The 20,835-nt window shown below is 49.6% G+C and overlaps 1 protein-coding gene and 1 pseudogene across 2 annotated transcripts in view; both read right to left on the bottom strand.

Moving 5' to 3' along the window:
- LOC139530919 (hypoxia-inducible factor 1-alpha-like) overlaps positions 1-20,835 on the bottom strand; it is a 64,516-nt gene that overhangs the window by 15,956 nt on the left and 27,725 nt on the right. For both annotated transcript variants that reach the window (XM_071327724.1, XM_071327725.1), the window contains exon 3: positions 4,797-4,957. In XM_071327724.1, the coding sequence (XP_071183825.1) occupies positions 4,797-4,957 (161 nt within the window). The remainder of the gene's footprint in view (positions 1-4,796; positions 4,958-20,835) is intronic.
- LOC139530920 (glyoxalase domain-containing protein 4 pseudogene) lies at positions 6,941-7,874 on the bottom strand (annotated as a pseudogene).

The following is a 20,835-nucleotide window of genomic DNA, read 5'->3' as shown; positions in this document are numbered from 1 at the left end:
ATTGATCATTAGAAAACCCTTTTGCAATTATGTTAGCACAGCTGAAAACTGATGTGCTGATTAAAGCAGCAATAAAACTGACCTTCTTCAGACTAGTTGAGTATCTGGAGCATCAGCATTTGTGGGTTCGATTACAGGCTCAAAATGGCCAAAAACAAAGACCTTTCTTCTGAAACTCGTCAGTCTATTCCTGTTCTGAGAAATTAAGTCTCCCTTCACAGAACAGAGCAAACTGACTCTAACCAGAATAGAAAAAGGAGTGGGAGGCCCGGGTGCACAACTGAGCAAGAGGACAAGTACATCAGAGTGTCTAGTTTGACTCCACATAAACCAAAAGACTCCACATGTCTAAACTAGAGGTCGGCCGATTAATTAGGGCCAATTTCAAGTTTTCATAACAATCGGTATTCGGCCTTTTTGGACGCCGATTACGGCCGATTACACTGCAATCCACGAGGAGATTGCGTGGCAGGCTGACCACCTGTTATGCAAGTGCAGCATCAAAAGGTAAGTTGCTAGCTAGCATTAAACTTATCTTGTAAAAAACAATCTTCACATAATCACATTTTAACTACACATGGTTGATGATATTACTAGGTTAACTAGCTTGTTCTGCGTTGCATATAATCAATGCGGTGCCTGTTAATTTATCGTCGAATCACAGCCTACTTCAACTTCGCCAAACGGGTGATGATTTAACAAAAGCGCATTCGCGAAAAAAGCACAATCGTTGCACAAATGTACCTAACCATAAACATCAATGCCTTTCTTAAAATCAATACACAATATTTTTTTAAACCTGCATATGTAGTTAAAAGAAATTCATGCTAGCAGGCAATATTAACTATGTAAATTGTGTCCCTTCTCTTGCGTTCAGTGCAAGCAGAGTCAGGGTATATGCAGCAGTTTGGGCCGCCTGGCTCGTTGTGAACTGTGTGAAGACCATTTCTTCCTAACAAACCGTAATTAATTTGCCAGAATTTTACATAATTATGACATAACATTGAAGGTTGTGCAATGTAACAGCAATATTTAGACTTAGGGTTGCCACCCGTTCGATAAAATACAGAACGGTTCCGTATTTCACTGAAAGAATAAACGTTTTGTTTTCAAAATTATAGTTTCTGGATTTGACCATATTAATGTCCAAAGGCTCGTATTTCTATGTGATTATTATATTATAATTAAGTCTATGATTTGATATTTGATAGAGCAGTCTGACTGAGCGATGGTAGACAGCAACAGACTCGTAAGCCTTCATTCAAACAGCACTTTACTGCGTTTGCCAGCAGCTCTTAGCAATGCTTGATGCACAGCGCTGTTTATGACTTCAAGCCTATCAACTCCCGAGATTAGGCTGGCAATACTAAAATTCCTATAAGAACATCCAATAGTCAAAGGTATATGAAATACAAATGGTATAGAGAAATAGTCCTATAATTCCTATAATAAATACAACCTAAAACGTCTTAACTGGGAATATTGAAGACTCATGTTAAAAGTAACCACCAGCTTAGTTCTCATGTTCTGAGCAAGGAACTTAAAATGTTAGCTTTTTTACATGGCACATATTGCACTTTTACTTTCTTCTCCAACACTGTGTTTTTGTATTATTTAAACCAAATGGAACATGTTTCATTATTTATTTGAGACTAAATAGATTTTATTGATGTATTATATTAAGTTAAAATAGAAGTGTTCATTGTTCATTCAGTATTGTTAAAATTGTCATTATTACAAATATATATATATATATTTGTAATAATGACAATTATATATAATTACAATTATATATATATATAAATAAATGGGCCGATTAAATCGGTATCGGCTTTTTTTGGTCTTCCAATAAATCAGTATCAGCGTTGAAAAATCATAATCGGTCGACCTCTAGTCGAAACCAAAGACTCAACTATGAAAGTAACCATTTAAATTGAAATTTTCATGATGTCACTGTGATAACTGTAGCTGTTTAATTCGCTTTGGCTATCTACTCCGATTTCAGAGCACTCGATCGACTGTGCCAGAGCGCAGAATAACTGACGAATTTACGAACGCTAAACACCCGTTGAATATGGCCGGTGTCATTAAACGTTGGGGAATAAAAGCGTAAGAAAAAAGCTTGATTAAATTGTTGCCAGCAGCAGTCAGCAACGCTCTGAATAACATAAAAACAGCCTAACCAGCTCTGCTAAAGCAAGCAAAATGGTCAGAGTAAGCTGTTCCCTCATTTGTGTATGGAAGTAGCTAGCAAGCTAGCCAACGTTAGCATGGGTGCTTGACTGCTCTTAGGTCAGAACGCTCGGATCAACCCTACTCCTCGGCCAGTGTGCGCTCTGAACGCTCCGAGAACGAAATGCTCTGAATTTACATAACTGAAAATCTGACAACGCTCTGCGTTTCAGTTTACGAACGCCGAGAGCACACTCTGAGCAGACTTTGGCACTTCAGATTGAATTTATGAACACACCCATACTATAAACCAGGCTTTAGTCTTGACATTTTTGGTTGTTTAGTACATGGCCTCACATGTGAATCCTTAAAAGAGATGGGTGGGGCTAAAGCTTAAGAGGGTGTGAACGGTGCTGAATGGGTGTAGACAAAGAAGAGCTCTCCAGTAGGTGTACCAAAACATTCAAAGGCCATTTTCTCAAAAGTGAGGTTACAAGTTATTAAACTTTCAAAGCAGAATTACTTTCCCATTGTTCCTCAACTGTAGTGAGTGATATACAAATTTGTAGCTGAGTCTCTACTTTTATACATTGTAAAAAACACAATTTTACATTTTGCTACATAAGACCGAATCGAGCTGGTCAGTCACAAATACAGGTAAGTTCCAAAATAAAGGAAATACCAACATAAAAAAGTTTCTTAAAGGGATAATCCAGCCCCAAGTCACTAATTCCAATGATTAACAGTGTTAAACAGTGTTAAATGACACTAATATGTGAAAACAAGTTTTGGGAACAAATGTTTAATTTCGTAGTTATAACAAGGTTGGTAGAAACATGTGAAAATCAATTTTGGAAATCTGTTGCATCTCAAATCTACTACAAAGCACACAATGCAATGCTCTCTCTCTCTGGGCTGGCTGGCTGGCTGGCTAGAACACATAGCTACCAAAGTCAATATCAGCATGTCAAATAGCTAGCTAGCTGTCAAAATCAGCTAAATAAAACTGCACTATCAATTTAGGAGTCTTACTTACCGAGTTCAACTTGAAGTTAGTCTCGGTCACTGAGCTATAAATGGCATCTCTGCCCAGAGCGAGAGCAGAGTAACGTTGCTTTCCCACAGATACTTTTGATGAGATGGGGAAACTCCATTAGAATCGTGTTAACAAGTTTCCCATAAGTCATCATGGGAAACTTGTCACGATTCACGATCATACGATATTTCAGAGAACAAGTTAATTATCTCACAAAATTCATTGTTCACGACCTATTAACTCCCATTCACTCCTTGAAGGAGGGGCGTCCTTCTCCCAGAATCACCCAGAATGCCCTGCGCGCAGAAACTTGTTAACACAATTCTAATGGAGTTTCCCCATCTCATCAAAAGTATCTGTGGGAAAGCAACGTTACTCTGCTCTCGCTCTGGGTGATTCTGGGAGAAGGACACCTCTCCTCCAAGGAGTGAATGGGAGTTAATAGGTTGTGAACAATGAATTTTGTGAGATAATTAACTTGTTCTCTGAAATATCGTATAATCGTGAATCGTGACATTACGTACATTCGAGGAAAATAGTCAGGTTTCTCAACACATTACATTAGGTTACGTTTAGCTTAGCAACGGGGGGGGAGTTTCTTCATTTATTGCCCAATTGGATTCCTATCACCTCCTTTCTGTAATATATCTCCATTTCCCACAGACACAGGGCACATTGCGACATGGTCTTGAAGGAGAAACGGAGTTGAACAATTTGGTACACCATTTAGAGTGAGCACACCTCAGCGAAATATATATACTTTGTCATGACAATATAAACGGATGGATGTATTCAAGACGGTATTCCCATACCATCTATTGGCTGATTTGGCGATCTGGAGTGCAGGTAATTGTTTTATATCGTGTGTTTTCCCCATCTAGTGATGAGAATTATGTAGCTATGACTCAATACTACACAATATCCTGATTTTCAGACGGACCACTTAGAAGTTAAATCATGGGGAAATGTTTTATTTTACCCACTGACAGAACATAGGCTTTCACCAAATTGACAGGAATATCATAATTGTATTTCTGGCAGTGGATTATCCCTTTAATAGGGCATTGGGCCACCACGAGCCAGAAGAGCTTCAATGCACCTTGGCATAGATTCTACAAGTGTCTAGAACTTTATTGGAGAGATGAACAACATTTTTCCACAAGAAATTACATCACTATGTTTTGTTGATGGTGGTGGAAAACGCTATCTCAAGCACCGCTCCAGAATCTCCCATAAGTGTTCAATTGGGTTGAGATCTGGTTACGGAGATGGCCATGGCATATGGTGTACATCGTTTTCATGCTCATCAAACCATTCCATGACCACTTGTGTCCTGTGGAAGGGGGCATTGTCATCCTATGGGGACATAGCCATGGTAGCCAAAATAATAGCCTGCCCAGCAATTTAATACATGACCCTAAGCATGATGGGATGTTAACTGTTAATTAACTCACAAACCATCCCTGTGTGGAAACACCTGTTTTCAATATACTTTGTATCCCTCTTTTACTCAAGTCTCTCAATTTTTGGGGCATTCTTTATCGGTCTATCCTAGTCAGTTCTGTCTCTAATGGGACACCAGACCTACCTGTGCCAGACCCAAGCACTTGTTGACATTCTCAGAGAGATAGATCATGTCCCCGTCTTCAGACAGCACCATGAGGAAGCCCTCCAGAGCCTTCAGATAGGAGCCATTCAGCTGGGAGTCCATCTCACTCTCCTCCTGCTCCTCCTCTACTGCCTTATCATCTGGAAAAAGAGAGCGGTGAGGGGGTGAGAAAGAGAATAAGAGAGAGGGAGATAGCAGGAGGGACCACTTCGCAGACACTGGGACATGAAAAAAGCAGGATATATGATTACTAGCCAACACACATGCTTGTGTGGCAGGGTACTGCAACATACACAGAAACACTAAAAGGCTCCGTTCACATAGGCAGCCCAATTCTGATATTTGTTCCACTAATTGGTCTTTTGACCAATCACATCAGATATTTTTCAGAGCTGATCTGATTGGGCAAAAGACGAATTAGTGAAGAAAAAGAAGAAGAATTGGGCTGCCTGTCAAAACGCAGTCAAAAAGTGCCCAATTATTGACACCCTTGATAGAGATGAGCAAAAATGACTGTATAAAATAAATAATTTTAATACTGAGCTATCCAGGCTTTATCACATCCGGCCATGATTGGGAGTCCCATAGGGCGGCGCACAATTGGTCCAGTGTCTTCCGGGTTTGGCCAGGGCTGTCATTGTAAATAAGAATTTGTTCTTAACTGACTTGCCTAGTTAAATAAAAGGTTAAATTAAATAAATAAATGAAATACCGCATGCTCACAAAAAATTGGAAATCATATTATTTTACAGTTGCTTAGAGAAAGAAATTGTTTAACAAGTAATAAAACATTTTCTCAAGAAAAGTAGGAGTCAAAATTGACACCTGTTTTTAATACAGCACCTCACCTTAGACTATTCATCCATACAGAATCCTTCCAGATCCATGATATCCTACGTCTGCGATTATGGACTGCCCTCTTGAAATCAAACCACGGGTATTCAATTGGTTTCAAGCCCTGAGACGGCAATTGCAAAATGCTGATTTTGTGGCCAATTAACCATGTCTTTGTGGATTGTGATATGTGCTTGGTGTTACCGTCTGATAGATCAACAAGTGGCTAAGTTTCAGCCTCCAGGCAACCAGATTTTTGGCTAAAATGTCCTGGTACTGGGTAAAAATCATGATGCCTTTGACCTCAACAAGGCACCAGGACCAGTGGAAGCAAAATAGCCCCATAATATATCAAAGATCCACCACCATATTTGACTGTAGGTATGAGGTACTTTTCTGCATGTTTCTGTTCAATGCCTAACCCACCACTGGTGTGCATGGCCAATGTGCTCTATTCTCATGTCATTTGACTATAGCACCACCTGGACTTTGCTAAACGGCATTGGCACTTGGATTGGAACCGGTGCCCTAGTCAGATGACATGCAAATAGAGCTCTTTGGCCACACACACCAGCGGTGGGTTTGGCATCGAAATGAGAATGCATAAGCAGAAAAGAACCCCATTACCTACCGTAAAATATGGTGGTGGATCTTTGATGTTATGGGGCTATTTTGCTCCCACTGGTCCTGGGCCCGTGTTAACCCTTTAGACTTGTGGGAATTGGCCTATATGGATAGTAGGGATGGGCAATATGGCCAAAATATCACATCACTGTATTTTTCAAAATGTTCACAGTATGACGGTATTTGATGCTTTTGAATAATACAAATTGTAAATTTGCTTTATTAGTAGTGCGTGACCCTAGGTTGGCAAAACATACATTTCTAAATGATTAAATGGGTCTTTCTCCATTCTGATTGTTTTATACTGTTCAATTAAACTTTAATCCCCCACAAAACAAAAAAAAATATATATTTTAAAAAATGTCATCAATTGCTGCAATTCCACATTGTCACATAGTTCTGCAGGATATTGTCAAAAAAAACCTAAGCCTTATTTTTAACCAAATCTTGCAATTGCGATTTGACTTGCGATTTAGATCAAAACACTAATTATTATTAGAATTCTATAGTTAGAATATAATAGTAGGCACTTTGAATACGTTGTTATTTGACATGAAAACCCTATTGGGAAAAAGAAAGGAGAGGGTACTGCAACATACACAGAAACACTAAAGGCTCCGTTCACATAGGCAGCTCAATTCTGATATTTGTTCCCCTAATTGGTCTTTTGACCAATCACATCAGATCTTTTTCAGAGCTGATCTGATTGGTCAAAAGACTAATTCGTGAAAAAAAAAAGAGAGATTTAAAGAACCTTTATTTTGTCCGGGAACCCACAACACAATAAACACTCAAACAACAAAGCAGATCTCATGGGCATCTGAATCAGCCCAAATGACCTACTGTAGCCTTCCCAGGGGTGTCCAGGCTAACCAAGAGAGTAAGGATTTTATGGTTTCCCTTTGTCATCAAGGCTTCAAGATCTGCCAACTGCTCACGTGGACAGGAGAATGGTATCCGCCTGAAGGCTGTCCCATGATCTACTGCCCCAACAATGGTGTGAAGCTGTAGTTTACAGTGAGTGTCTGAATCCCATCAGCACAGTCTTCTCATTGCCCTTGTTCACCTTCATCCCCAGAAGGGAGGAGCAGCAGTGTATTGTGTTGATTTCTGCAGGTCAGACCCTGCCAGACACACCTTCTGTACAGGATCATTGGGAGGCTGTTCTTTGTCCACCAGGTAGAAGCAATAACCTCCTGGGGCCTCAGCCAGATAGAGGCCCTTTCAAACCTCAGTGAGGAGCCAACCAAGCCGCTTAGCATTGCTGACAGCCTGGCTAGACTGCAAAGTCAAACCGAGGAAGTCATTGCCTAGGCAATATTCTCCCACTCCATAATTGTAGATCAGTTCAGCCACGAAGTCATCATCCTCTGGCCCCAAGCCGACCATTGTCTTGCTCCATTTTCCATCATTATGGCCCTTACAAGTTGCCTTACATCCTTCTTCAAACTCTTTGTGAAGCAAAATCTTCATGCCGAGCACATCTCGGTGAAAGGTGGCCGTTTTGCTTCTGTCACCCACTTTGAAAACGAAATGCAAGGCTCGCCTCAAAGCCACTATGAGTTTGCTACGTACTATACGATTATATATATATATCACGCTCAGTTTGTCTACGTTGATTAAGGATCCTTGCAATTGATTGCCATATAGAAAAGAGAAAGGAAAAACAGAAGAAACAAGACAGAAAAAAAACACCCTGAGGCATGATCAATATCATTGTTTTAATTCTCTCTTAACGTGGTAAGGTTTCCCCACTACCGTCTGCTGCCGTAACAGCAGTAACAAATTTCCAAGCGGAAACGCTTCTTCACACTCAACTGATCTTCACACTCAACCTTTAAGTCTTTATTGAAGACGCATCTCTTCAATAGGTCCTATGATTGAGTGTAGTCTGGCCCAGGAGTGTGAAGGTGAACGGAAAGGCACTGGAGCAACGAACCGCCCTTGCTGTCTCTGCCTGGCCGGTTCCCCGCTCTTCACTGGGATTCTCTGCCTCTAACCCTATTACAGGGGCTGAGTCACTGGCTTACTGGTACTCTTCCATGCCATCCCTAGGAGGCCATGCCGTCCCTAGGAGGGGTACATCACTTGAGTGGGTTGAGTCACTGACGTGATCTTCCTGTCCGGGTTGGCGCCCCCCCCCCCTTGGGTAGACCGTAACTTGAATAAACATGCCTTTTAGAAGTACACCATGCTCAACAAGGCGCTTTTCTTTCACTTTTTAGGGATGGGGGCAGTATTCGGAAATTCTGATGAATGACGTGCCCAAAGTAAACTGCCTGTTACTCAGGCCCAGAAGCTAGGATTTACATATAATTGGTAGTATTGGATAGAAAACTCTGAAGTTTCTAAAACTGTTAAAATAATGTCTGTGAGTATAACAGAACTGATATGGCAGGCGAAAACCAGAGGAAAATCCATCTGGATCTTTTTTTTTTTTTTTTTTTTTTGAGGTCACAGCTCATTCAAATGCTTGTTTATGGGAGATTCAAAGGAATACCTCCCAGATTGAAGTTCCTATGGCTTCCACTAAATGTCAAGTCTTTAGAAAGGGTTTCAGGCTTGTTTTTTGAAAAAATACTTAGTAATTGTAGTTTTTCAAGGTGGCTCTCATTTTGCACGCACCTCGTTATTTATCTCCGGTATTGAACATACTACATTCCGTCTTAAATGTTATCGTTTATTTACATATTAGGGTACCTGAGGTTTGATTAAAAACATTGTTTGACTTGGCTGGACAAAGTTTATTGGTAACATTTGGGATTCCTTGATATGCACGTTGAACGAGTGGGACGGGTGGATTACTGAATCAAATGCGCCAACTAAACTGAGTTTCTTGGGATATATAGAACAAAACAACAACCGTCTTTATCGAACAAAACAACCATTTGTTGTGTAGCTGGGACCCTTGAGATTGCAAACAGAGGAAGATCTTCAAAGATAAGTGATTTATTTTATCGCCATTTCTGACTTTTGTGACGCCTCTGCTGGTTTGGAAAATGTTTAATGCTTTTGTGTGTGGGGCGCTGTCCTCAGATAATCGCATGGTATGCTTTCGCCATAAAGCCTTTTTGAAATCTGACAACGCGGTTAGATTAACAAGAAGTTATGCTTTTAAATGATGTAAGACACTTGTATGTTCATGAATGTTTAATATTACGATTTTTGTATTTTGAATTTCGCGCTCTGCAATTTCACTGGATGTTGTCGAGGTGGGACTATCCCAAAGAAGTTCTTTAAGAAACACTACCACCGATGTATTCATCCGCGATGCATAAGCAACATTTTTCATAGCCTAGCTTCTCTCCTACGGCAACCAGAAACTCCTCCATAGTGACAGTGGCTTCAGTAACGCACCTAAAGCCGTGCCAAGGTGACAGGGACGGCGTCCACATGTGGGTCGCCATCCCCGCCAAAACCAACAAGAAATACAATACACTTAATTCTGCCACAAAAAGAAAAATAATGAACCTTAATCATGCATAGAAAAACAAGAAAGAAAACACAGGCGATGTAACTCCAGACAACACTCGCTCATACAATTCCTAGCATGCACCAAACATTCCCAGCAAGCAGAGAGAGACCGATAGAGACAGAGACAGACAGAGACAGAGACCGAAAGACCGACAGAGACAGACCGAGACCGAGACAGACAGACCGACCGACCGAGACAGACCGAGACAGACAGACCGACCGACCGAGACAGACAGACCGACCGAGACAGACAGACCGACCGAGACAAAGACAGACAGACAGACCGAGACAAAGACAGACAGACAGACTGAGACAAAGACAGACAGACCGAGACAAAGACAGACAGACCGAGACAGACACAGACAGACAGACACAGACAGACAGACACAGACAGACACAGACCGAGACACAGACAGAACGAGACAGACAGACCGAGACAGACAGACAGACAGACACCGAGACCGAGACAGACAGACACAGACCGAGACAGACAGACACAGACCGAGACAGACAGACACAGACCGAGACCGAGAAACAGACAGACACCGAGAAACAGACAGAGACCGAGAGACAGACAGAGACAGATAGACAGAGACCGAGACAGATAGACAGAGACCGAGACAGACAGACCGAGACACAGACAGACAGACAGACACCGAGACAGACAGACACAGACCGAGACAGACAGACACAGACAGAGACCGAGACACAGACTGAGACACAGACAGACCGAGACACAGACAGAGACCAAGACACAGACAGAAACCGAGACAGACCGAGACACAGACAGAGACCGAGACAGACAGACAGAGACCGAGACAGACAGACAGAGACCGAGACAGACAGACAGAGACCGAGACAGACAGACAGAGACCGAGACAGACACAGACAGAGACCGAGACAGACACAGACAGAGACCGAGACAGACAGACCGACCGAGACAGACAGACCGACCGAGACAAAGACAGACAGACCGACCGAGACAAAGACAGACAGACAGACCGAGACAAAGACAGACAGACAGACCGAGACAAAGACAGACAGACAGACCGAGACAGACAGACCGAGACCGAGACAGATAGACAGAGACCGAGACAGACAGACAGAGACCGAGACAGACAGAGACCGACCGAGACAGACAGACCGACCGAGACAGACAGACACAGACTGAGACACAGACAGACCGAGAAACAGACAGAGACCAAGACAGACAGAGACCAAGACAGACAGAGACCGAGACACAGACCGAGACACAGACAGAGACCAAGACAGACAGAGACCAAGACAGACAGAGACCGAGACAGACAGACACAGACAGAGACCGAGACAGACAGAGACCGAGACAGACAGACAGAGACCGAGACAGACAGACAGAGACCGAGACAGACAGAGACCGACCGAGACAGACAGACCGACCGAGACAGACAGACAGACCGAGACAGACAGACCGACCGAGACAGACAGACCGACCGAGACAAAGACAGACAGACCGACCGAGACAAAGACAGACAGACAGACCGAGACAAAGACAGACAGACAGACCGAGACAGACAGACAGACCGAGACAGACAGACCGAGACCGAGACAGATAGACAGAGACCGAGACAGACAGACACAGACTGAGACACAGACAGACCGAGACACAGACAGAGACCAAGACAGACCGAGACCGAGACACAGACCGAGACACAGACCGAGACACAGACCGAGACACAGACAGAGACACAGACAGAGACCGAGACAGAGACCGAGACAGACAGACACAGACAGAGACCGAGACAGACAGAGACCGAGACAGACAGACAGAGACCGAGACAGACAGAGACCGACCGAGACAGACAGACCGACCGAGACAGACAGACCGACCGAGACAGACCGACCGAGACAAAGACAGACAGACCGACCGAGACAAACCGACCGAGACAGACAGACCGACCGAGACAGACAAACCGACCGAGACAGACAGACCGACCGACACAGACAGACAGACCGACCGACACAGACAGACAGACCGACCGACACAGACAGACAGACCGACCGACACAGACAGACCGACCGAGACAGACAGACCGACCGAGACAGACAGACCGAGACAGACCGACCGAGACAGACCGACCGAGACAGACAGACCGACCGAGACAGACCGAGACAGACACGAGACAGACAGACCGACCGAAGACAGACAGACCGACCGAGACAGACAGACCGAGACCGAAACAGACCGAGACAGACAGACCGAGACAGACAGACCGAGACCGAGACAGACCGACACAGACCGAGACAGACAGACACAGACCGAGACAGACCGAGACAGACAGAGACCGAGACAGACAGAGACCGACCGAGACAGACAGACCGACCGAGACAAAGACAGACAGACCGACCGAGACAAAGACAGACAGACCGACCGAGACAAAGACAGACAGACAGACCGAGACAAAGACAGACAGACAGACCGAGACAGACAGACCGAGACCGAGACAGATAGACAGAGACCGAGAGACAGAGACCGAGACAAACAGAGACCGACCGAGACAGACAGAGACTGACCGAGACCGACCGAGACAGACAGAGACCGATCGAGACAGACAGACCGTGACAAAGACAGACAGACAGACCGACCGAGACAGACAGACAGACCGAGACAGACAGACAGACCGAGACAGACCGACCGACTGAGACAGACCGACAGACCGACCGAGACAGACCGACAGACCGACCGAGACAGACAGAGACCGACCGAGACCGACCGAGACAGACAGAGACCGACCGAGACAGACAGAGACCGACCGAGACAGACAGAGACCGACAGACAGACCGAGACAAAGACAGACAGACCGAGACAGACTGACCAAGACAGACCGACAGACCGACCGAGACAGGCCAACCGAGACAGACCGACCGAGACAGACCGACCGAGACAGACCGACCGAGACAGACAGACAGACCGAGACAGACAGGCCGACCGAGACAGACAGAGACCGACCGAGACCGACCGAAACAGACAGACCGAGACAGACAGACCGACCGAGACAGACAGACCGACCGAGACAGACCGAGACAGACAGACCGAGACAGACCGAGACAGACAGACCGACCGAGACAGACAGACCGACCGAGACAGACAGACCGACCGAGACAGACAGACCGACCGAGACAGACAGACCGAGACAGACAGACCGACCGAGACAGACAGACCGACCGAGACAGACAGACAGACCGACCGAGACAGACAGACCGACCGAGACAGACAGACCGACCGAGACAGACCGACCGACCGACCGACCGACCGAGACCGACCGAGACAGACCGACCGAGACCGACAGACCGACCGAGACCGACAGACTGACCGACCGACCGAGACAGACCGACAGACCGACCGAGACAGACAGAGACCGACCGAGACAGACCGAGACCGACCGAGACAGACCGAGACCGACCGAGACCGACCGAGACAGACCGAGACAGACAGAGACCGACCGAGACAGACAGAGACAGACAGAGACCGAGACAGACAGAGACCGAGACAGACAGAGACCGAGACAGACAGAGACCGAGACAGACAGAGACCGAGACAGACAGAGACCGAGACAGACAGAGACCGAGACAGACAGAGACCGAGACAGACAGACAGACAGACCGACAGAGACAAAGACAGACAGACCGACCGAGACAGACAGACCGAGACAGACAGACAGACTGACACAGACCGACACAGACAGACAGACCGAGACAGACAGACCGACCGAGACAGACAGACCGAGACAGACAGACAGACCGAGACAGACAGACCGACCGAGACAGACAGACCGACCGAGACAGACAGACCGACCGAGACAGACAGACCGACCGACCGAGACAGACAGACCGACCGAGACAGACAGACCGACCGAGACAGACAGACCGACCGAGACAGACCGACCGAGACAGACAGACCGACGGAGACAGACCGACCGAGACGAGACAGACCGACCGACCGAGACAGACAGACCGACCGAGACAGACCGACCGAGACAGACCGACCGAGACAGACCGACCGACAGACCGACCGAGACAGACAGAGACCGACCGAGACAGACAGAGACCGAGACAGACAGAGACCGAGACAGACAGAGACCGAGACAGACAGAGACCGAGACAGACAGAGACCGAGACAGACAGAGACCGAGACAGACAGAGACCGAGACAGACAGAGACCGAGACAGACAGAGACCGAGACAGACAGAGACCGAGACAGACCGAGACAGAGACAGACAGAGACCGAGACAGACCGAGACAGACAGACAGAGACAAAGACAGACAGACAGACAGACCGACAGAGACAAAGACAGACAGACCGAGACAGACAGACCGAGACAGACAGACCGAGACAGACAGACAGACTGACACAGACCGACACAGACAGACAGACCGAGACAGACCGACCGAGACAGACCGACCGAGACAGACAACCGACCGACCGAGACAGACAACCGACCGAGACCGACCGACTGAGACAGACCGAGACAGACAGATCCGACAGAGACAGACAGACAGACTGAGACAGACAGACAGAGACAGACAGGCCGACCGAGACAGACAGGCCGACCGAGACAAAGACAGACAGACCGAGACAAAGACAGACAGACCGAGACAAAGACAGACAGACCGAGACAAAGACAGACAGACCGAGACAGACCGACCGAGACAGACAGACAGACCGACCGAGACAGACAGACTGAGACAGACAGACCGAGACAGAGATCGACCGAGACAGAGACCGACCGAGACAGACAGACCGAGACAGACAGACCGAGACAGAGACCGACCGAGACAGAGACCGACCGAGACAGAGACCGAGACAGACAGAGACAGAGACCGAGACAGACAGAGACCGAGACAGACAGAGACAGAGACCGAGACAGACAGAGACAGAGACCGAGACAGACAGAGACAGAGACCGAGACAGACAGAAACCGAGACAGACAGACAGACCGAGACAGACAGACAGACCGAGACAAACAGACAGAGACCGAGACAGACAGACAGACAGACAGACCGACACAGACAGACAGACAGACCGACACAGACAGACCGACCGACCGACCGAGACAGACAGAGACCGAGACAGAGACAGACAGAAACCGAGACAGACAGACAGACAGACCGAGACAGACAGACAGACCGAGACAAACAGACAGAGACCGAGACAGACAGACAGACAGACAGACCGACACAGACAGACCGACACAGACAGACAGACAGACCGACCGACCGACAGACCGAGACAGACCGACCGACCGACCGACCGAGACAGACAGACCGACCGAGACAGACAGACCGACCGAGACAGACCGAGACAGACAGATCCGACAGAGACAGACAGACAGAGACCGAGACAGACCGAGACAAAGACAGACAGACCGAGACAGACTGACCAAGACAGACCGACAGACCGACCGAGACAGGCCAACCGAGACAGACCGACCGAGACAGACCGACCGAGACAGACAGACAGACCGAGACAGACAGGCCGACCGAGACAGACAGGCTGACCGAGACAGACAGGCCGACCGAGACAGACAGGCCGACCGAGACAGACAGACCGACCGAGACAGACCGAGACAGACAGACCGAGACAGACCGAGACAGACAGACAGACCGAGACAAAGACAGACCGAGACAGACCGAGACCGAGACAGACCGACCGACACAGACAGACAGACAGACCGACCGAGACAGACCGACCGACCGACACAGACCGACCAGAGACACAGACCAACCGACCGACCGAGACAGACCGAGACCGAGACAGACAGACCGAGACAGACAGACAGAGACAGACAGAGACAGACAGACTGACACAGACAGACAGACAGACCGACACAGACAGACAGACAGACAGACCGACCGAGACAGACCGATCGAGACAGACAGACCGTGACAAAGACAGACCGACCGAGACAGACAGACAGACCGAGACAGACAGACAGACCGAGACAGACCGACCGACACAGACAGACAGACCGACCGAGACAGACCGACCGACCGAGACAGACCGAGACAGACAGAGACCGATCGAGACAGACAGACCGTGACAAAGACAGACAGACAGACCGACCGAGACAGACAGACAGACCGAGACAGACAGACAGACCGACCGAGACAGACCGACAGACCGACCGAGACAGACCGAGACAAAGACAGACAGACAGACAGACCGAGACCGACCGAGACAGACCGACCAAGACAGACCGAGACAGACCGACCAAGACAGACCGACAGACCGACCGAGACAGACCGACCGAGACAGACCGACCGAGACAGACAGACAGACCGAGACAGACCGAGACAGACAGACCGAGACAGACAGACCGACCGAGACAGACAGACCGACCGAGACAGACAGACCGACCGAGACAGACAGACCGACCGAGACAGACAGACCGACCGAGACAGACAGACCGAGACAGACAGACCGACCGAGACAGACAGACCGACCGAGACAGACCGACCGACCGAGACAGACCGACCGACCGAGACAGACCGACCGACCGAGACCGACCGAGACAGACCGACCGAGACCGACAGACCGACCGAGACCGACAGACCGACCGAGACAGACCGACAGACCGACCGAGACAGACAGAGACAGACCGAGACAGACAGAGACCGACCGAGACAGACAGACCGACCGAGACAGACAGACCGACCAAGACAGACAGACCGACCGAGACAGACAGACCGACCGAGACAGACCGACCGAGACAGACCGACCGAGACAGACAGACCGACCGAGACAGACAGACCGACCGAGACAGACAGACCGACCGAGACAGACAGACCGACCGAGACAGACAGACCGACCGAGACAGACAGACCGACCGAGACAGACCGAGACAGACAGACCGAGACAGACAGACCGACCGAGACAGACAGAGACCAGACCGAGACAGACCGAGACCGACCGAGACAGACAGACCGACCGAGACAGACAGACCGACCGAGACAGACAGACCGACCGAGACAGACAGACCGAGACAGACAGACAGACCGAGACAGACAGACAGACCGAGACAGACAGACAGACCGAGACAGACAGACAGACCGAGACAGACAGACCGACCGAGACAGACAGACCGACCGAGACAGACAGACCGACCGAGACAGACAGACCGACCGAGACAGACAGACCGACCGAGACAGACCGACCGACCGAGACAGACCGACCGAGACAGACCGACCGACCGAGACAGACCGACCGACCGAGACCGACCGAGACCGACAGACCGACCGAGACCGACAGACCGACCGAGACCGACAGACCGACCGAACGAGACAGACCGACAGACCGACCGAGACAGACAGAGACAGACAGAGACCGACCGAGACAGACAGAGACCGACCGAGATAGACAGAGACCGACCGAGACAGACAGAGACAGACAGAGACAGACAGAGACCGACCGAGACAGACAGAGACCGAGACAGACAGAGACCGAGACAGACAGACCGACCGAGACCGACAGACCGACCGAGACAGACCGACAGACCGACCGAGACAGACAGAGACCGACCGAGACAGACAGAGACCGACCGAGACAGACAGAGACCGACCGAGACAGACAGAGACAGAGACCGAGACAGACCGAGACCGAGACAGACCGAGACCGAGACAGACAGAGACCGAGACAGACAGAGACCGAGACAGACAGAGACCGAGACAGACAGAGACCGAGACAGACAGAGACCGAGACAGACAGAGACCGACAGAGACCGAGACAGACAGACAGACAGACCGACAGAGACAAAGACAGACAGACCGACCGAGACAGACAGACCGACAGACTGACACAGACCGACACAGACAGACCGAGACAGACAGACAGACAGACAGACCGACCGAGACAGACAGACCGACCGAGACAGACAGACCGACCGAGACAGACAGACCGACCGAGACAAAGACAGACAGACCGACCGAGACAAAGACAGACAGACAGACCGAGACAAAGACAGACAGACAGACCGAGACAGACAGACCGAGACCGAAACAGATAGACAGAGACCGAGACAGACAGACAGAGACCGAGACAGACAGACAGAGACCGAGACAGACAGACAGAGACCGAGACAGACAGACAGAGACCGAGACAGACAGAGACCGACCGAGACAGACAGACCGACCGAGACAAAGACAGACAGACCGACCGAGACAAAGACAGACAGACCGACCGAGACAAAGACAGACAGACAGACCGAGACAAAGACAGACAGACAGACCGAGACAGACAGACCGAGACCGAGACAGATAGACAGAGACCGAGAGACAGAGACCGAGACAAACAGAGACCGACCGAGACAGACAGAGACTGACCGAGACCGACCGAGACAGACAGACCGACCGAGACAGACAGACCGAGACAGACAGACCAACCGAGACAGACAGACCGACCGAGACAGACAGACCGACCGACACAGACAGACAGACCGACCGACACAGACAGACAGACCGACCGAGACAGACAGACCGACCGAGACAGACCGACCGAGACAGACCGACCGAGACAGACCGACCGAGACAGACAGACCGACAGACCGACCGAGACAGACAGAGACCGACCGAGACAGACAGAGACCGACCGAGACAGACAGAGACCAAGACAGACAGAGACAGACAGAGACCGAGACAGACAGAGACCGAGACAGACAGAGACCGAGACAGACAGAGACCGAGACAGACAGAGACCGAGACAGACAGACCGAGACAAAGACAGACAGACAGACCGACAGAGACAAAGACAGACAGACAGACCGAGACAGACAGACCGAGACAGACAGACAGACTGACACAGACCGACACAGACAGACAGAACGACACAGACAGACCGACCGACCGAGACAGACCGACCGACCGAGACAGACCGACCGACCGAGACAACCGACCGACCGAGACAACCGACCGACCGAGACAGACCGACCGAGACAGACCGACCGAGACAGACAACCGACCGACCGACCGAGACAGACAACCGACCGAGACCGACCGACTGAGACAGACCGACCGACCGAGACAGACAGATCCGACAGAGACAGACAGACAGACTGAGACAGACAGACAGAGACAGACAGGCCGACTGAGACAGACAGGCCGACCGAGACAAAGACAGACAGACCGAGACAAAGACAGACAGACCGAGACAAAGACAGACAGACCGAGACAGACAGACAGACCGACCGAGACAGACAGACAGACAGACCGACCGACCGAGACAGACAGACCGACCGAGACAGACCGAGACAGACAGACCGAGACAGAGATCGACCGAGACAGAGACCGACCGAGACAGAGACCGACCGAGACAGACAGACCGAGACAGAGACCGACCGAGACAGAGACCGACCGAGACAGAGACCGACCGAGACAGAGACCGAGACCGACCGAGACAGAGACCGAGACAGACAGAGACAGAGACCGAGACAGACAGAGACAGAGACCGAGACAGACAGAGACAGAGACCGAGACAGACAGAGACAGAGACCGAGACAGACAGAAACCGAGACAGACAGACAGACCGAGACAGACAGACAGACCGAGACAAACAGACAGAGACCGAGACAGACAGACAGACAGACAGACAGACAGACAGACCGACACAGACAGACCGACACAGACAGACAGACAGACCGACACAGACAGACCGACCGACCGACAGACCGAGACAGACCGACCGACCGACCGACCGAGACAGAGACAGACAGAAACCGAGACAGACAGACAGACCGAGACAGACAGACAGACCGAGACAAACAGACAGAGACCGAGACAGACAGACAGACAGACCGACACAGACAGACCGACACAGACAGACAGACAGACCGACACAGACAGACCGACCGACCGACAGACCGAGACAGACCGACCGACCGACCGACCGAGACAGACAGACCGACCGAGACAGACAGATCCGACAGAGACAGACAGACAGACTGAGACAAAGACAGACAGACCGAGACAAAGACAGACAGACCGAGACAGACAGACAGACAGACCGAGACAGACAGACAGATCGACCGAGACAGACAGAAACAGACAGACCGAGACAGACAGAGACAGACAGACCGACCAAGACAGACAGACGAGACAGACCGACCGAGACAGACAGACCGACCAAGACAGACAGACCGAGACAGACAGACCGAGACAGACAGACCGATCGAGACAGACAGACCGATCGAGACAGACAGATCGAGACAGACAGACAGACCGAGACAGACAGACAGACAGATCGAGACAGACAGACCGAGACAGAGACAGACAGAAACCGAGACAGACAGACAGACCGAGACAGACAGACAGACCGAGACAAACAGACAGAGACCGAGACAGACAGACAGACAGACCGACACAGACAGACCGACACAGACAGACAGACAGACAGACCGACACAGACAGACCGACCGACCGACAGACCGAGACAGACCGACCGACCGACCGAGACAGACAGACCGACCGAGACAGACAGATCCGACAGAGACAGACAGACAGACTGAGACAAAGACAGACAGACCGAGACAAAGACAGACAGACCGAGACAGACAGACAGACCGAGACAGACAGACAGATCGACCGAGACAGACAGAAACAGACAGACCGAGACAGACAGAGACAGACAGACCGACCAAGACAGACAGACGAGACAGACCGACCGAGACAGACCGACCAAGACAGACAGACCGAGACAGACAGACCGATCGAGACAGACAGACCGATCGAGACAGACCGACCGACCGAGACAGACCGACCGACCGAGACCGACCGAGACAGACCGACCGAGACCGACAGACCGACCGAGACCGACAGACCGACCGAGACAGACCGACAGACCGACCGAGACAGACAGAGACAGACCGAGACAGACAGACACAGACAGACAGACCGACCGAGACAGACAGACCGACCGAGACAGACAGACCGACCGACAGACAGACCGACCGAGACAGACAACCGACCGAACAGACAGACCGACCGAGACAGACCGACCGAGACAGACAGACCGACCGAGACAGACAGGCCGACCGAGACAGACAGGCCGACCGAGACAGAC

Source organism: Salvelinus alpinus, chromosome 9 (assembly GCF_045679555.1).
Source record: "Salvelinus alpinus chromosome 9, SLU_Salpinus.1, whole genome shotgun sequence".
NCBI lineage: Eukaryota > Metazoa > Chordata > Actinopteri > Salmoniformes > Salmonidae > Salvelinus > Salvelinus alpinus.
The sequence above is the reverse complement of the archived record's forward strand: the minus strand, read 5'-3'. Positions and strand labels throughout refer to the sequence as shown.